Raw genomic sequence first — 17,184 nt, 5'->3', positions numbered from 1 at the left:
TGCTGTACAAAGTAGGATTGAGACCGCGGGGGGGATCGGCAGGTGGCGCTTGTTCATTCATGATTCGACTCCTGTGACTGTACGACAGGTCCTGTGGACACTGAGAGGTCATTGCTTCGAAACGAGGAGGACAGCTCATTGTGAGTTGTCTATTTGCATAGTACTCTGAAGTAGCAGAGACAGCCCGCTCGACAGACAGACCCTGTACGTGGCATTCATGTCGAGGTAGGCAGGCACAGAGAGTTGAGCAGATGAACGGGCGGAAATGGGACATGCTCAGTCCAAGACGGAGCCTGGTTCCCCAAAAGGGTTAGCGCCAGGAACGGGCAGCACGCGGGTCAGATGACGGCTACCCAGCCAACCAGAAGCCGCGTCGGCGGTCCCCTTTTGGCACTGTTGCTGTTGTTGGTCGACGACGGAGTACGTAATCCAATCAGCACCGCCACCGCTGTTTCTCCGCAGGCTGCTGATTTGCTCAATCTGATAACCTTCCTTCAACCGAGCCATCACACAACATCCTAGCAGCCCGTCCGAAAATATCAACACGGAGCACGTTCTCTGTGCTAATACTCATTTGTTAACAAACTACGAGGAGAGTTCGTAGAGTGCTATGAGCAGACTGTTTGTTGTGCTCTAGTCTAGCGGTCAGTACGTATACGCTAAGGTAGGCACTGAGCATACTGCTAGTGCTACTACTCCAGACAGGGGAACTACTGAAAGCATGCTTCCCTCACTTAAGTCAAAGCCTGAGTCGCAGCCAATCACGGCTGTCCGGTGCCTGACCAGAGCGCCGCTTAATAAAGTGGTAACTTGGCGGGTAACGCTATGTATGGCCGCTAAAAGCACCATCGAAGTTTGTAGCGTATTAATAGTTTGCTCTAGTATTAAATACAGGCCTAAGAAAGCCACCATGCGCCGTGGGCGAATCCCGGCCCAGCGTGAAATTGAGGTTTCCCCATTGGGGCACAACGACTGGCCGCCAGCCCCTGAGGCCCGACTCGCTGCTTGTTGTAGTGTCCACGCTAGTCGCTCTTTCATTTACTCTCTTACTCTCTTTACTTGCCCTTCTGCCGTTCCTTCTTCTCTGACTTCTCTCTCCTTCCTCTCACACCTTTCTCTACGAGCATCACGACTCATCGTTTGACCACCGCTTCACTCGTTCAGCGGGCACTCCTTACGACAAGGAAAATTGAAAAGGGCGGAAAAAACATTATCTGTATTGCAATTTGGAAGTTATTAAGCGCATAATCGACATCGAAGATGAAGGCTGCTCTCTGGACCGCCGCGGCCGCCCTGATGGGATCGGCCATGGCCCACGAACACCGTCACCACCAGCATGCTGCCCTCCACCGTCGTGGTGCTCAGGCTGAGGAGTCTTGCGGCTGCTACACCAGCGTCGTCACCTACTGGGGTGCTCCTACTCGTGAGTACTCGATCCATTGATGGAGTCTCGCGCCGGCGGTTTCTCCCAAGATATTAGATATTAGCGTACTGACCAAACAGTCGTCTCGGTCCAACCGGTCCCTAGCCCAGCTCCCACCACTACCTCGACCAGCACCACTACCTTGATGTCCACCAGCTACAGCACCGTGACCGTCCAGGCATCATCTTCCTCGACTCCTGTGGTCCCTCTCCCAACAAACTCAGTGACTGTTTTCCCTACCCCTGGCACCTACACCATCCCAGGCACCACTATCACTGTTTCTGCCTCCACCGTTGTTCCTGAGGCAACCTCCACCGTCCTCCCCAGTGGTACTCACACCATTGGTGGTGTGACCACTGTCGTCGAGACTTCCACCACTGTTGTCTGCCCCTATGCTACCGTTAAGCCCGTTGGTAGCACCTTCACCAGCGTCATTGAGACCACCACCTATGTCTGCCCCTCTGCCGGTACTTACACCATTGCTCCCATCACCACCACCGTTCCCGCCAGCACTGTCGTTGTCTACCCTACCCCCGCCACCGTGACTCCTGGTACCTACACCCAGCCTGAGCAGACTGTGACCGTTGTGGAGACTTTATACACCTACGTGTGCCCCTTCGCCGCCTCTTCCACTCCTGCTCCTGCCCCCGCTGCTCCTACCGCCGTTGCTGCCCCCGCTCCTGTCGCTCCCGCACCAGTTGCTTCCAGCTCGACCTCTGCTCCCACTGCTCCCTCCAAGCCCTCTGCTCCCTCCACTGGCTGTGGCTTGGGTCAGCATGACAACTACGCCGTTACCTACACCGGCTACACTCATGACACCGGCGCTTGCATGAGCGCTGAAGCTGTCTTGGTTGAGCTTAAGAACATCCAGTCCAACGGCTTCTACGCTATCCGCATGTACTCTACCGACTGCAACCAGCTGGAGACCGTCGCCACCCAGGCCATTGGATTGGGTCTTAAGGTCATTCTCGGTGTCTACATTGACTCTAGCGGTGTCAGCTCTGGTTCCAGCCAGGTCAGCGATATTGTCAACTGGGGTCAGTCTAACGGCTGGGCGGGTATTGAGTTCATCTCTCTCGACAACGAGGCTCTCGCTGACCACTTCTGCTCTGCCTCTGACCTCGCTGGTTTCGTGTCTTCCGCCGCGGCTACCATCAAGGCTGCTGGCTACAGCGGTCAATTCACCCTCACTGAGCCCCTCAACATCTGGGAGGAGGCTGGAGCTACCCTCTGTGGTGCTGTTGACTTTGCCTCTGCCAACCTCCAGGCCTTCTTCAACGGCAACATCGCCGCCCATGAGGTTGGTGACTTTGTTGCTAACCAGGTTGAGATTCTCAAGGGCATCTGCAAGAACGAACAAGTCTTTGTTGGTGAGTCTGGCTGGCCCACCGCTGGTAACAGCAATGGTAAGGCTATTCCTGGTCCTGCCGAGCAAAAGGCTGCCATGGACGCTATCCGCAATTCCATTGGTACGATCGCCGCTCAATTCTCCTACAAGAACGACAACTGGAAGGTCCCTGGCTCCTTCGGTGTTGAACAGTACTGGGGTATCAGCGATATGCTCTCCGGCGCCCAGTAAGCTCAATCCATGATCAGCAGTTCATTCCTCAATCAACCGACGATACAATTATATCAAGTTGAGGGATTTACTTTCGCTTGATTCAGCACGGCGTTTTTGAGAGATATTTCTTTTCTACTACTACCCATTTGGACCTTTTCTTCTTGTCATTTAAAATAACTCTCTCCTTGGATTAAACCTTTCGATGTCCTTCAATTCGTTACTGGTAATATATTTGTGTGATTCTTTTTGATTTGCTTCTTGTCGTGAAATTCCCTTGTGTGTCTATATATATTACATTAATCCGTAGGAAGAGTTCGTCACGATTAAGCTCGTTGCATTGATGTTGAAACTGCCCTAATACTATAAGAATCATAGATCCGACAATTTTTTAAGATGGTACCTAGTCAGAAACCTCTCAAGAAGGTAATCATAACATTGTGCTTCCATGTGGACTCCTCAAACCCTAAAAACCCTAAAGTAACCAAGTGCGGCTCGTTCTCCAACAGATTGACTACTAAGCTTACCGTTTAGGGACTACAAACAAGCAAGCCCTAACAACGTCTGCGAGTCGCTAGGTGTACTTCGTACTAGGCTAAACAGATTGAATATGCGGAGAAAGCCCGTTTAAAGATGTGAAGTATCGATAAAGAACGTTATACAAGTAATCCGAGTCACAAATATGCGAATTGGGCGTGGTGGTGCCGTCACTACGTGCTGTCCATGTATAGGACGTAGTGCTAAGGACCGCTCCTTGCTGCAATTGCGCGACTCCAAGTAACTTATATCCCCGTCGTACGCTTAATAATGTTTTATTCGACCAGGCGAAATGACCTTTACTTTCAAAGAGGTGGGCATTCGAAAATAGTCCGGGTGGTTGATGCCGATATTCACAGGGAAGATTCAACAAGCCAATCAGTAGTCGAGTTTGAAATGAACCCTGATGTCACTTCACTTTCTACTTGTCCGTGCACAACACTAGCGGCCAGGCTAGGCGGCATGATTCCTGGCTGACAATTCTGGGCGTGGCTGGCTGAGTGGTGGGAGAAATCCTGTCACCAGCAATCAACGCAAGCAAGCTGTAGGAATTATGCGTAGCTGAAATTAGGTCGGAACAGAATGACCAGCTTCAAAGCAAAGACATCGAAGCCAGTTCCGAGCCCCGCCAGCGGTGCTGTACGTTGTATGCATGGATGTATGCATTACATGCCTGATCTGTGTAACGTGAGACTCCCTCGAGAAAGTTCGCGTAGAATTTCGATGCCCCTACTACGTAGAAATGTCCTTGTGTCAACGATTCTGAGTAACGTTTCAAGAAGACTACAGGCCCCATTGCATAGCAAAAATGTTCTACATCGGGTTAATCATCGCTGTACTTGCTCTGGGCTACGTATACAAAAGACTTCGTTATATACGATATGAGCAACTGGCCCATTTACCGCGCGCACAGCCATCCTTGTTATGGGGACACGCCAAAACTTTTGGTGAACGTGTTAGGGAAAACCGTAAAAGACATATTGGTGAGTTGATACCCTTATAAGGTTGGCTTGACTTTGATCGAATGTTGATCGACTTATGCTTGCTGGTAGATTATACCCTTCTCGCCTTCTCAAAGGAAATTCCCAACCATCCTGGCTTCTGTAAGTGAAGAAGCCTGACTACGCAATGGAGAGGAGATACATTAGTTTGTGTTAGCTAGCTAATTCGGGCCTTCTCATTTGGGGGGGGGGGAATTGCTAGATGTGCTGGATTTTCGTCCAGTCTTCTCGCCACTGGTATTTGTGATGTCCCATGAAATCGCCGAACAACTCTCCAGAGCTTCCGCCCTTTTCAAATACAGTGTGCCCAAATCACCAACGATAGGATTGCTTCACTATCTCATTGGGAAACAATCAATAATAGTAATTAACGGTGAAGATTGGAAGAATACTCGCAGACGGTTTAACGGAGCGTTTTCAACGGCGCATTTGTATACGCTACTGCCTCAAATTGTTGAGAAAATTCGTCGATTTTTTGAGCGACTCGATAAACGAGCGGAGAATGGCACAGAGTTTGCATTGGAGGAGTACTGCACTTCTCTTACATTTGATGTAATTGGTATGTCGTTCACTTATTCTCGCCAAAGCGGTCCGAAGAACCTGTGATCAGAACATCGCAATTGCTTTTGGGATAATTCTAGTCCAAGGTAATGACTAAAAGAATTCAAAACAGGCACCGTTATCATGAATGAGGATTTCAACTGCCAACAAGATGACCCGAGTCTCCACCATGACTTTGTACGATACTTCCGCGAGCTTCTAGCGACCTACGACGGAAATTTCGATGGTTCAATTAAAGAATGGCTCATGACCCCTTTCAATCGAGTTAAAAGACAACGGATTAGTGACAAGGTAGACAAGGTTGTCAAGCCAATCATTCAATCACGGTTCGAAAAACTCCAAAAAACCACAACGCAAACCGGGGGGAAAGGGGGTGATAGAAGTGTTTTGACACTCAGTCTGCAGGGGATTGAAGAACTAACGCCTGACTTGATGCAATCAAAACTGGACTCACTAAAGAGTTTCCTTTTTGCCGGTCACGACACAACATCGGTACTACTTCAATGGGCCTTTTATGAGTTATCGCGAACTCCACGAGCCTTGGCAGCGCTTCGCGCAGAGCTAGACCAGCTTTTGGGTCCAGGCACCACGGATTTGAATATTGTTTCGCAAATTCTGGCGAACAATGAAAATGATATCCTCACTAAACTGACCTACACATCCGCCGTCATTAAGGAAACATTGAGATTATACCCGCCCGCCGCCTCAGCACGATTGGCCCCAAAGGGCAGTGGTTTCACACTCAATACCAAAAACGGAAGCTATTGTGTTGATGAAATGGTGTTGTATATTTGCCATTATGCAATCCAACGCGATCCAGCGGTATACGGCGAAACAGCCAATGTCTGGATTCCAGAACGTTGGCTTGGAGATGTCAACACCAGATCTAGCGAGGATATCCCTGCAACGGTGCCCCTAGATGATAAGCCTAAACAAGATGGCAAAGTGCCTGTAAGTGCCTGGCGGCCATTTGAACGTGGCCCACGAAACTGCATTGGCCAGGAAGTGGCAAATATAGAAGCGAGAATCATCCTGGCTATGGCTGCTCGTCGATACGACTTTACCAAAGTCGGTCTTGGGGCCGCAAAACTATCTGAGAAGGAGAAGAAACCTATCCTGAATCAATATGGACAGTATGAGGTTGTGGAGGAGTTATATAATGTAGGTCTTCTTTCAATCTTTTTTTTATATATAAATACATGGCTAACAGGACTGACGGATAGACTCGAAACGTCACTTCCAAACCTGTTGATGGAACTATGATGACTGTTAAATTTCATTGAGATCTTGTGGTTGGGAATGTGATGCTGGCATGCTGGTCAGATGACCATGATTAGCCCTAATTTCCTCCTAAGTCCCCCCCCCGTAGATATCTTCAAGATCAAGTGAGTGCAGAGGCCAATTAGTATAGAACATAATTGATCGATCAATCCTGTGATATAATTTTCTCAGAATCGAATTAATAACCTCTAAAAACGCCATCAATGCCCTTCTGAATGTCACAGAAGACACCAAGAAGTGGAGAGAGATATTCGGGTTGAGGGTTCATCTGAGTCCACCAATCAGGGTTCTCCGTACCACACCCCTTTTGTTCTCTGTTGATTCCGAGTTCCCATTGTGTTTGTCGTATACAGTTTCATGAAGGAGGCTCTTAGGGAGCGTTCGTCGTCGTTCGGCTCGAGGCGAACTGACTTTCGCATGCGTGTATGTATTGTAGTAGGTATTTGGCATTGGCTGTATTGAGCCATTCGCTTTCGGAACTAATGGACAGGATCGATGGATTGAATATGCAATAGTTATATTATCTAATATTATGTAAATGCTCCATATAAATCTATATAAACGCCGTTTTAAATGTTGTATAAACCACAGACACCCTACAAAGGAGAAGAGATAATATAATAACACGCCACACGTGTATTCTTGCTTCTGTTTTCGCTAAGGATGATTCTTTTTTTTCTTACACATCACTCGAGGGAGCAGGCTTGTGCTTATCCCGCAACCCTTGGTCCGACGTCAAAGCCTGATTAACATCATACTCCTTTGTCCACAAGGAAAACACAAAACCAACAGCCGAGAATACACAGCACACAACCCAGATGATCCTGAGCGAGTCCGTGAACGCCGTTCTGAGGTCATGTTTTGTGGGTCCATCGTCCATGGCATTGATAACCTGCACAAGACCCGCTGCATCCTGGCTATATTCTCGCGCATAAGGCGCAAGCTCGGTGTATTGCAGTAGATTGGCGTACATTCTGTTCTGGAAGACGACACCACCAATAGCCACGCCGATTGCTTGACCAAAGGAACGGAAGAAACTGGTCATTGCGACCGCCATGGCGAGTGTTTCGTGTTTGGCGGATGCCTGGATTGCGAATGTTACTGCGGGAAAGATGACACCCAACCCGAAACCGACGGAGAACTCGAGGAAGATCCAACCGGGGATGCTGGTGCCGACTTGGAGAACGCATAACAACCCGAAACCCAAGGTGGTGAGAACCCAGCCAACCCAGACTGCCCAGCGGTATTTTCCAATTTTAGTGATGATGAGACCAGCGACCATGGCACTCGGCGCAACGGTGAATGAGTCGGGGAAGATAGCCACACCGCTCATAGTAGGTGAATAACCCTTGACGGCCTGGAAATAGAGCGGGCAAAAGTAAAGAGCGCACCAAAGCACAAGACCTTGAATAACAGTACCAATGAAAGACACCGTAGCAGTCTTGGATGTGAAGATTTCCAGAGGAATAATGGGGTGTTCAGCGTAACGGTATTCGTAATAGGCGAACGCAAGCAGGCCAACGAAACCAAGGATGAGTGGGACTAGAGTACGCCAGGACGACCACGAATACTGCACACCTCCCCAGGACAGAGGAATCATGAATGACGTCGTGCTGGCCATGAAGATGGTGGCGCCGATGTAGTCGATTCGTCGCAGTTTGGCGAGAAGGGAGGTCGGAATGAAGTTGAGGCGGAGGAAAAGCACGGTCATGACTAGACCGACTCCGGCGAAGGGGAAGTTGATGTAGAAAATCCATCTCTAGGGACAGTCTCAGTATAAACAATAAAAAGAAGGACGAGGGGGAGATGGAACATACCCAAGAAACACTCTCCGAAAAGCCACCACCTAGAACCGGACCCGCCACAGATCCGATAGTCCACATTCCGTTCAAGATACCCAGATACTGACCTCTCAACCTCAGAGGCACAATATCAGTGACAATAATTTCAGTGAGAGCCAAGATACCACCACCTCCAACACCCTGGATTGATCGACCAACAAGCATGGTCGTAAAGTTGTTTGCTAGACCAGAAACGAGGCATCCAACAAAAAACAGCACTATACTGATAACCATAATTGGTCGGCGGCCAAAAATGTTGGATAAAGAGGCAAAGAGAGGCTGTAGAACGGTGGAGGTGAGAAGGTAACTTGTGCCGGACCAGAAGGCTTCAATGGCGGTTCCATGGAGGGCATTAGAGATGATCTATTTCCCGGTTGTCAATTATCAGCAAGCGACCGCAGCGGGACGTGATGGCAGCATGGAAAGGGACACATACAGGAAGCGCAACGGATATAGAAGTGCCATCCAAAGCAACCATGAGCGACAACGTCGCAAGAGTAGCAAAGACGAGTTGGGCACGTCTTGTGAATCTCCATTCTCCTGTGGAATTTTCAGAGGCAGTTTCGCCTTTGGAATCGGCGGCGTCAACTTTAGCTATTTCATTATTGACTTCGGTCTGGATTGAATTGTCGTTAAACACTTCTTTGTTGGTCAATATCTCTGAAGGTTGCTCGGGTGAGTTGAGGGTTGCAGTTGAGACGCCTGCACTTGCGTTATCCTTCAAGGTCTCATCACTCAATTGACCGGCTTGCGCGGTCGACTTATCATCCATTCCTGGTATTCGGAAAAGATTATCTATAGACAGACGGTGATGTGGAAAAGTCGCGATCAATGATCATCAATCTCTAGGGGGAATTAAAAAGGGTGGGGTTTAATCGACGGGCCTGGCGCAGCGGCTGAAGATGTTCAGATTTCTGAGACTAAAAAATTGCAATTCGTTCGAATGTCTAAAAAGATCTTGTTGCTGAAATCATTGAGTGACTGTAATGACTACTACAGCAACACCAGCGAGGCTTCTGCATCTTTATAATTGATGATAATTGACCATACTCCATGACGTTTCATGCTCAACAACAAACACAGTCATCTCAAGCATCAAATTGCACCGGTTTCCGAACACTCAAACAGAGGCTCTAGGCACCCAAATTCACCAGCTCAAGGAAATCAAGGGCGATGATTGGCCCTTCTGTCATCTGTCAATAATTGCAGGGCAGAAAATCTCGGCACTCAGTCTCGGCTGTCAATTTTTCAACAGATTTTGCAACATCGAACCGCCCCTATATTGTGGGTGTTGGCTGTCTAGACGACATAGGACTTGGTTAGCAAACAGAGTACGCACGTAGCTCGGTTCTCGGGACTCGTATCGATTCCGTGTAAGAGTTGCAGCCTGCAGAACATTTGGACGAATCAAAGATTAATCCGGACACGTGGAGTCAAGCCTTAAGCACCGATTTGTTGGGCGAGAAGGGCTGTGAGTGGCCGGACTCGGGGAGATTAGATTGTTCTTTAGAGTCTTCTCAGCTTTCTTCTGAGGCTATCGGAACAACTTCAGACCGCGCGAAGTTCTATCTGGCCTGTAAGGTGCTGAGAATTGCATTTTTCACTTTAAAGAGAGGGTCAACCTTAATCCCTCGAAACCTTATTTCTTCTCATTTTGAGAGATCGGATGAACAATCCAAGTACCGAAATAGGCAAAATTGTCGCGAAAGCTTATGTAGTATTGTGTGTTACGTACTACGTAGCGAGTAAGACCTTACGATCAGATCATAAAGAGAGCAGTGCGTATCATGCTGGGAATAACTAGTTAGCGGCCTTAATGCAAAAGTGTAAGCGCTAACTTAACTAGTTACATAGTTATGTACTAGTCAACTAACAGAGTGAGTACTTAAGTAAATTGTTCGAATGAAAATCATGACTCGTCCAAACCAGCTAGTCCCATTTTGGACAATTGATGCGCTCGGAGATCGAATTGCCCCGTGAACACCGAATTCATCGTCGAGATAAAAAATGGTCTTTCCACTAGTTGTGATTTCCATGGATATGGACTTCAGGACGTAATTTTGTCCTCAACGCTTTTCTCCATAATCCGCCATGTCGTTGCCTTTCAATTTGATGCGAGACCGGCGCTGACATGCATTACGACCTGCGTAGTATGTATTCACCCACTAAACATGCAAAGCCCTTCAAATACTCGCCGGGCAGATGCCTCAACAGCCCTTCTTCAAAGGAGCCAATATCTGCCTCAACATATCTTCATACCCCTTACTAATACCATCCCTGCCTCCCTCGATCCCAAACCACCCCATCAGACTCTCATCAGCTCTCAGCATCCTCTGCAAAATCTCAAATGGCTCATCACTCCAACCGCGTTCTTGCATTGCGCGAGCCGCGCTAGTCAATTTATCGACAAACCAGGTCTTCGTACTTGAGCCGTGTTCTGCAGCGACGGCACCAATGATGAACTGACAGGACGTAAGGTCCATATAGGGGCAAGGCATTTTTGGCAATTGAGAGGTTGTTTGTTGTAGGTCTTTGGCAAGGTTGTGAGTGTACCCTAATTGCGAGTCCGTTGGCCAGAGAAGGCATACGATTAACTCCAGGGTGAGCGCGGTGGCAGAGACGTATTTGTTTTTCTTGCTTTTCCCAAGTTTTTGACTCTTTTCTCGCAGTCGCGTCGCCTCCTTGTCTATATCTTCAGCGACAAATCGGGTATCGATGTGGCTCGTATGATACATTTGATTAATTGACCTGCGTAGCTCCATAATGCCCTCACATATCTCCGCAACCTGGCGAACTCTCAAGCCACCAGCAGAATCACCGATCACATCAATAACCTTCCTATGCCAAAATCTCGGAAAATTAAAAATATAATTAACCGCATCCCTAATCACTCCCAAATCAGCCTCATCTCTCCCCCCCTCCAAGCACCCGAAAAATCAAGCGATAAACTCACAGTACGAGACCATCCCAAAACCACCCCGGCTCCCTTATCCTGCGTAACCGCCTTTCATTGATAAGCTGCACCAGTCCATCAACATGCACATCCCACGCCTGCTCATGCGAAGGCAGCAATCTCGCTCCAAACGCCATTGTCATAATAGCAGCCAGAAATCCATCCGTGTACGTCTGTTTCCAGCTGATTTGTTTAATAATAGAAGTGAGAGCCCTTGACGAGCGGAAATCCGCCTGCAACTGCCATGATGGCTGAGGGGACCAGTGCCTCATCCCCACGGCCATGGTTGCTTCGATCAAAGCTTGTTCGGAGGCGACGAGGTCTACCCATTCTGCTTCGGAGGGGTTGGTGGTTGGCGGGTTTAGACAGCTGAGAAGAATGAGGAGTTGGAGGTCTTTGTTGTTACGGGTTGGGTCTGATGATGCAGCCCGCACGTCTGTGCTCGTACTCAATCTATTCTTAGAAGGGTTGTTCTTGTTATTCCTCTTGTTATTTTCCTTGTTCACATCTGGGTTCTCTGTTATTATTCGCTGTCGGCGTTTGGCGAAGTTGGACTTGGTGATGTGGCCCCTCACTCGTTTTGCGGCCTCTGGGGATAGGCCCGGAGCATTGGTTGTGTTTAGGAACACAAAATCGTCCATTTTTTTTTTTTGGTTATACCTATTATAGAAAATCAATTCTAAAAATTTGAGATGCTGAGGCTGAAAAGAAGTACGAAGATGTCATTCCATTAGGGCCATTACTAATCGATCAAGACTAAATGTGGGTCAGATTTAAGAGCCTCGATTGGCTGATGGCCGAAATTCGAAATTGATTTTCCTATTGGGGAAAATCAGTTTTAACTAACTTAGTTATCTTCCATCCCAGGCTCCCTCACAGGGCCAGACAGCCAAAGGTGTGGCAAGAGTGAGGATACAAGATTGATTTTCTGTATTGGGAAAAGGAGCGATGATCGAAGACATATAAGTACGAGTGCATCGACCTCAGAAATCTCATCGCCTTCTAATTGTTCATCTTCTACAAACAAAAACCAGCATACCAAATCAACATGGCGAGACAATGGATTCTTAACAGCCAAGATGGCTTCGAGACTTCACTTGAATATCAACAAAATGTCATTGTGCCATCAGCAGATGAGTTAGGGCCTACAGATGTTCTAGTCAAGATACATGCCGCCAGTCTCAATTATCGTGAACTGGTGATTGCTGGTCCAATTGTATAAATCCCCACCCCTTTTCAACCTACATTATAAAGAGCATTACTAACTGCGGTGGATAGGGTGTCAATGGACCGATAACTCCCCCAATTGTCCCCGGCTGCGACGGCGCTGGCACCGTGGAAGCAGTCGGTTCTTCAGTCCATGAATTCCTTCCTGGCGATCGCGTCGTTACCTATTCCGGTCCCAGACTAGCTGAGTCTGCTGGCGACGACGCATTTTCCACCGTCGTGGACGTTCCGTACATGATGGGACAAGGAACGGACGGAACTTTGAGGTCTATGGGCGTCTTTCACGAAAAGGCCCTGGTACATGCCCCCAAGTCCCTAGATTGGTTGCCTGGGGCAACTTTGACGTGTAATTGGCCAACTGCATATAATGCGTTGTTCGGTCTGAAAGGTAGAGAGGCTGGACCGGGGACATGGGTACTAGTTCAGGGTACTGGCGGTGTGAGTATTGCTACATTGCAGGCCGCTGTAGCTGCTGGTGCTACTGTCGTCGCTACCACTTCCTCAGAAGATAAAGCTGCTCGACTCCGGCAGCTGGGTGCAGCTCATACGCTAAACTACCGCTCCAACCCTGGTGACTGGGGCGTGCAGGCTAGACGTCTCACACCCGAAGGACGAGGGTTTGACATCGTCGTCGATGTTGGAGGAAACGAGACTCTGCCTCAGTCTTTGGCGGCTGTGCGCGTGGATGGTCAGGTATTGGTGTTAGGTCAGGTCGGAGGCTTGGCTGATAATGTCCCTATATACATGGCTTTGTTCCATACTTGTATAATCCGGGGTTTCCTTGGCGGGAACAGGACTCAGCTCAAGGAGGTGATCCGTTTTATAGACGAGAAGAAGATTGTACCTGCTGTGGATGACGTGGTATTTGAATTGGCAGAGGCCAAGGATGCATACAGGAGACTCAAGGAGAGGAAGCACTTTGCCAAAGTGTTGATCAGGATTGATCAGGATTGAGCAATTGCTTATTGGCTGCCTCCTTTTGAGAATTTGCTCAATGTTCTATGTATCCAAGTTCATGGTTTCGTCTTTGAATCAATGTGCGCAAGTGATTTTGCAGAATGATATATTTCTTCATTCGATAATCCAATTTCCGTATACTGTGACATTCTTGTTATCGACGATAATTCTTCGTATTGTAAAGTGCACAAGTCCTGTGCATAGATTGCGTATCATAGTAGCAAACAATCTCTAGCGTCATCACTCAATCCATTGAAACTTCGAAGGTCCCTTTCACGTTGGCCGAGAGCAGATCGTGTGTCATTCTCCAGCCCAGCTTCATTGACCCATTCTTGTGGCAGATTGGAGTACCACCCCGGCCCGAACTTTGTTTTCTCATATTCCTCAAATGTACCAATCTCACGGCTTCTCGACGACGACCCGGAAGAAGAATACTTCTGAGAGTACTGCATACGGTCAAATCCCATAAATCCACCGAACAATTCATCCGTGTTGGCAACCCAGATCGATCCACCGTCCAATGTATAATCTGCACCGCCGATCTCACCAAAAAATTCGTGCACCTGTCGGGTTTCGTATGTTGTAGCATTAACAATAGATATGCGGTCTGCTGGCTCGCACATCAAGAGTGTACGGGGTCCACCGCCAACGGGGGAAAATCGCAAGGAGCGGTAACAAGCGCGATCGGAGTTCATGGTCTGAAGGAGTCGCCACATACGCACGTCCCATATGTTTACTGTCCTGTCTTGATTGCTCGTCGCTATATGTAGCATATCCGGAGACCAAGCACAGGCGAAACCAAAGTCACGATGCCCGGGAAGTTGCCGGAGGGTACGGCCAGTGTCAGCCTCAAGGACAAGAGCCTCTGTTGAGTCGCCAACAACAATGCGCATTCGACCATCAGCCGACGTTTCTGAGCAGTTGACGGGAATAGGCAGTTCGTGATCAGCGATAAATTTATTTACCACAGGGTTGAGAATTCGAATGTGCTGGTCATTAGAAGCAAATACAACCAACGGGGACGTGCTTGTTCGACTTTGAATTACATCGATATTGTTGGTAATCCCGTTGGCATCACGAGTAACAAATCCATGTGTGTTTTCAGCTTGGCTTCCGTTGACGTGCATGCAATACTCGCCGCCAAAGCCACCCGCGACAGAAATTCCATGTTTCGCTTGCATCGTCGAAATCTTGACTGCGCCTTGAAAGCCGGTTTCAACTGGCGGTCGAGAAAGATCCATAGTACATCGCACGTACTTGTAATCCGGTGTCCATGTCAACAACTTGGATTCATGTGCAAACTGTATGGTATTAAACGAGGTGACTGCCATCAGATTCCTCAATTGAAAATGTTCAATAGTAGCCTTGAAGTCCGAATATAGGGCTTTCGGGGTAAAATAACGTTCCACCCTTAGCAGAGCGTGTGAGTGCTAGATTTTAGTCACTTGTTAGACAAACTGCAAGTCATATGAAGGATAGATTTAAAAAGCGCATACATTATTCTTTGAGAAATCGAGATTAGTATATGGATGATACCACGCATCACGGAGCAAACGAGCATCCTCACGGCGCACACCAAGCTTTGAGTGCCATGGAATCTGTTGAATGTCATAAAATTCGTCAGAGTCGATGGTTTGAGGTCGAATTATTTTCGCAGGCCTCAACCACTCAGAGACATTCGCAGCTTCCAGTGACGGGCCAGGAAACCGGGGTGGAACATGTGGGCTTTTGGAGAGCGACGCATGTAGCCAGCGTTGAATAAATTCCTCGACCGTGAAATTTCGCTCTTGTGCTTTAAAAACAAGGTCTCAGTAAGGATCACAACTCATAAATCAGGCATTGACTTACTAGTTTGTAACGGAGTGTCAAAATGAGTTTCGGCTAATTCTGACTGCTGTACGTGCCAGTAGTGATGGAAGCGATGGTCATAACGACTGATAGATCTTAACATCTGTCCCGTATTGGAAGGGTCGTATTCGCTATCGGTGTCATAGTATTCCGAATCGACAGTATCATAACCGTCATCTCCAATTACAGTATAGGACTCTATTTCCGTATAAAACTTGCGAGTATCGTCTGGATCGCTTTCGTAACCATCGGATCCGCTTTGTGGCGACGAAACCTCCTCTACCAGGTCGTACTGCGAACGTGCATGTAGCTCGCCTCCAGTATCTTTGTCAGCTTCCATTCGAGTGGTTGGATCTTCGACAAAATCAGTCAAAGCCACAGTGGCCAATTCAGAACTTGCCAGGGACTCCGAAAATCTCGCGTCATGTGAGCTGATATATGTCTCTTCGCTAGAAGCTGGACTATGGCCGTGATCGCTGCTTTCGGTTGAATTTACAGCAGTAGGGCCATTCTGAGAGAGAAAGTTTGGTGGGCTGTAAAACGACCCCGATTGAACTGCATTGAACGGGACGGCTACTCCCGCCAGGCTTATGAACGAGGGACTTCTGAGCCTGGTTACTGTATGAACAGACACCGGTGCGACATTCATTTGGGCCGAGAAGCTTGTCGGTGACATGATAGCAGCGCGGATATTGTCGAATCCGGTACCAAGTGTTTCCTCCATGGTTTCTGATAGGTAAACCGTTGCTTGTAGAAAACGTTATCGCTTCCCATTTGTCTTTAGATATCCGAGTCGACTGTTCGAAGAGCTATCCATCGCGGTGCTGACATGATGATGTCAAATTAGATCAAATTGCAAATCCCAGAACTTTTGATTGTGCAAAGGTGATCGCACAAAAGAAATCCCCTATATTGGAAACCATAGGCCGCAGGCTGGCTCGCATCCGCGGGCAATGTTACAATCAAGTCGGCTCCTTGACCATCAATTGTGCTAATTCCTGGACGGCCGTGACTGAGGAAGTTTGAGGAAACAGAACTTTGAACAGAGGAAAACCCAAGATTATAAGAACAAAAAGCAGAAAGCCTCCGGTGAGTATCGTAGCACGCCTCTCTTGCACCAGCCAATCAAACACAGCCAGATGGTTCAACCGACCCTACCAGAGACCGGCGAGTAGTGGATGCAATGCAATAAATACCTCGAATCGTGAAGATAAGTCAGCTAAATGAACCAAGTGTTAGCCCTTCCCATCATGTCTCTAACACAAGAATGAATAAGGTGCCGGGTCAGATGGCTGCGATCAGACGATTGAATCGGTCAAGGTACGGGATGGCGGTGGCCAGGTGGGGGCAAGACAACGGCAAGTACCGATTGCCATATACATTGAAACAACGGTGAAAAGGTACTTCAACTCGAGTCAGGGAGAGCATATGATCTGGAAGTAACTTTGTCTAAGACAAGCGACAAGAGAACTTCAATCTCCTAGGCGCGCAAGGTTGACAAAGTAATCAAGATGAAGATGAACAGTCATATAGATAGCAACAGGGCAGAGCCAGGGATCTTGTACGACAGAGGACACATTAAAAAAACCAAATACATACCAGCTGAATATTTCACGACTCATCGGATTGTCGAGATGCTCTCCGGCTGAATGCGCTCGCCTGGGATTTGCATATGCAGCCCTTTCAGACAGACGCACGGTTAGCAAGCCGGACCAGACTGTGCAACGTCAGTCAGCATGTGAGCGACAGGAACACGAGACCCGGTGCGGAGGAATGGGACTCGGCGTGTTGAACGTGGTCGGACCAAAGAAGATAGATATATGTTCCTGGCCTGGTTTACTCCGTTTTCTCTGACAAAATGTTGTCTATGGCCAAAAGAGAAGACGAGAAGCTGGAAGTTGAAAGAAAGTTCAATCCGAGCAACTAAGTCATAAGTTGTATAATACGGCTTAGTCATGATTCAAGGCATCTGTATTGTCACGGTATCATGCTCCGCG

At 48.1% G+C, this 17,184-nt stretch overlaps 6 protein-coding genes across 6 annotated transcripts; 3 read left to right on the top strand and 3 right to left on the bottom strand.

Annotated features, from left to right (window-relative positions):
• Window positions 1-1,260: 1,260 nt before the first annotated feature.
• Window positions 1,261-3,002, top strand: EYB26_006575 (uncharacterized protein; the record flags this gene model as incomplete). Its single annotated transcript, XM_054265851.1, has 2 exons — window positions 1,261-1,423; window positions 1,504-3,002. 2 exons carry the CDS (start codon window positions 1,261-1,263, stop codon window positions 3,000-3,002), a joined length of 1,662 nt encoding a protein of 553 aa, XP_054121826.1.
• A 1,324-nt stretch (window positions 3,003-4,326) lies between these two features.
• On the top strand, window positions 4,327-6,363 carry EYB26_006574 (uncharacterized protein; the record flags this gene model as incomplete). The annotated part of the gene is made up of 5 exons (XM_054265850.1): window positions 4,327-4,501; window positions 4,571-4,621; window positions 4,743-5,078; window positions 5,193-6,241; window positions 6,304-6,363. The coding sequence occupies 5 exons, from the start codon at window positions 4,327-4,329 to the stop codon at window positions 6,361-6,363; spliced, it is 1,671 nt and encodes a 556-aa protein (XP_054121825.1).
• A 677-nt stretch (window positions 6,364-7,040) lies between these two features.
• On the bottom strand, window positions 7,041-8,974 carry EYB26_006573 (uncharacterized protein; the record flags this gene model as incomplete). Its single annotated transcript, XM_054265849.1, has 3 exons — window positions 7,041-8,120; window positions 8,179-8,565; window positions 8,639-8,974. The coding sequence occupies 3 exons, from the start codon at window positions 8,972-8,974 to the stop codon at window positions 7,041-7,043; spliced, it is 1,803 nt and encodes a 600-aa protein (XP_054121824.1).
• Window positions 8,975-10,409: 1,435 nt separating this feature from the next.
• EYB26_006572 (uncharacterized protein) lies at window positions 10,410-11,796 on the bottom strand (the record flags this gene model as incomplete). The annotated part of the gene is made up of 2 exons (XM_054265848.1): window positions 10,410-11,040; window positions 11,156-11,796. 2 exons carry the CDS (start codon window positions 11,794-11,796, stop codon window positions 10,410-10,412), a joined length of 1,272 nt encoding a protein of 423 aa, XP_054121823.1.
• Window positions 11,797-12,203: 407 nt separating this feature from the next.
• EYB26_006571 (uncharacterized protein) lies at window positions 12,204-13,336 on the top strand (the record flags this gene model as incomplete). The annotated part of the gene is made up of 2 exons (XM_054265847.1): window positions 12,204-12,371; window positions 12,434-13,336. 2 exons carry the CDS (start codon window positions 12,204-12,206, stop codon window positions 13,334-13,336), a joined length of 1,071 nt encoding a protein of 356 aa, XP_054121822.1.
• A 215-nt stretch (window positions 13,337-13,551) lies between these two features.
• Window positions 13,552-15,911, bottom strand: EYB26_006570 (uncharacterized protein; the record flags this gene model as incomplete). The annotated part of the gene is made up of 3 exons (XM_054265846.1): window positions 13,552-14,769; window positions 14,836-15,131; window positions 15,188-15,911. The coding sequence occupies 3 exons, from the start codon at window positions 15,909-15,911 to the stop codon at window positions 13,552-13,554; spliced, it is 2,238 nt and encodes a 745-aa protein (XP_054121821.1).
• Between the last annotated feature and the right edge of the window lie 1,273 nt (window positions 15,912-17,184).

Source organism: Talaromyces marneffei, chromosome 5, assembly GCF_009556855.1.
Source record: "Talaromyces marneffei chromosome 5, complete sequence".
Classification (NCBI taxonomy): domain Eukaryota; kingdom Fungi; phylum Ascomycota; class Eurotiomycetes; order Eurotiales; family Trichocomaceae; genus Talaromyces; species Talaromyces marneffei.
This window is presented reverse-complemented; position numbering and strand designations above follow the sequence as displayed.